This window comes from Myotis lucifugus, unplaced genomic scaffold, assembly GCF_000147115.1.
Source record: "Myotis lucifugus unplaced genomic scaffold, Myoluc2.0 scaffold_788, whole genome shotgun sequence".
Classification (NCBI taxonomy): Eukaryota; Metazoa; Chordata; class Mammalia; order Chiroptera; family Vespertilionidae; genus Myotis; species Myotis lucifugus.
In genome coordinates this window covers 186,060-186,927 of record NW_005871836.1, presented here as the reverse complement: position 1 = coordinate 186,927, position 868 = coordinate 186,060, and the positions used below count along the sequence as shown (strand labels likewise).

General features: G+C 70.6%; 1 protein-coding gene across 2 annotated transcripts in view; it reads right to left on the bottom strand.

The window, feature by feature from the left end:
* The window catches only part of NTPCR (nucleoside-triphosphatase, cancer-related), a 4,748-nt gene extending 4,536 nt beyond the window's left edge, over positions 1-212 (bottom strand). For both annotated transcript variants that reach the window (XM_006106232.3, XM_023747061.1), the window contains exon 1: positions 78-212. In XM_006106232.3, coding sequence (XP_006106294.1) covers positions 78-111 — 34 coding nt within the window. In that variant the 5' untranslated portion in view covers positions 112-212. The remainder of the gene's footprint in view (positions 1-77) is intronic.
* Positions 213-868: the final 656 nt, after the last annotated feature.

Sequence of the window (868 nt, the reverse complement as noted above, 5' to 3'; positions counted from 1 at the left end):
CTGTGCGCGCCCCCACCACCCCACACGCCCTGTGAGCACCCCTCAGCCTCCGGGAGGCGGGGACGAGGCGGGGTTACCTGGGGGCCCCGTGAGAAACACGTGCCGGGCCATACAGGACGCCGCCAGAGAGGGGGTCACGGCCGGGTTCGGGGTCACGAACGCAATCCCGGAAAGGGTCGCGGCCTAAGTCCCGCCCACCACGTGCGCGGGCCCCACCCCCGCCGGCCGGAAGCACCGCCCCTCGCTGCGCAGGCGCCCTCCGCGCTTTCCTCGGGCCCGGCCCTCGGTCTGCGCATGCGCACTCAGCCTCGGGGCTCGGGGCGCACCAGCGGGACTGGGAGTTGGTGGTCCCGCCCCGTGCGTGTGCATGTGCCCCAGCCTTAGTGCTGGGCTCGCGTGGGGTGTTTGCCAGGAGGCGCTCGTGGGGGGTTAGTTACGACGCCAGGGCTGCTCCGCGCGAGGGCCGGCGCGGATTCTGCCCCGGGATCGCGCGTGCGGGCTGCCGGTCCCGAGGCTGGGGGCTGCTGGTCCCGAGGCTGGGGGCTGCGGGCCAGCCCTGAAGGAGGCCTGGGTCCCGGCAGCTTCCTCTGGAGGAGGCCTTGCCAAGGGTTCCAACTGCCTGCCCCGCGGAGTCAGCCACAGCTGCAAAGGGGGATGCCTGGTTGCACCCGCCGATGCCCGGCTGCACCTGCACAGCGTCAGAGTCATTGGTCCTGGCGAGTCCTGGGCATCTTGGTCTCCTTGGTTCAAAACTCCCTGGCAAGCCCATCGGGCCCTGGGTCAGTGGATGGGCGATGACCTAGGAACCAGGAGGTCACGGTTCGATTCCCGGTCAGGGCACATGCCTGGGTTGTGGACTTAATCTCCA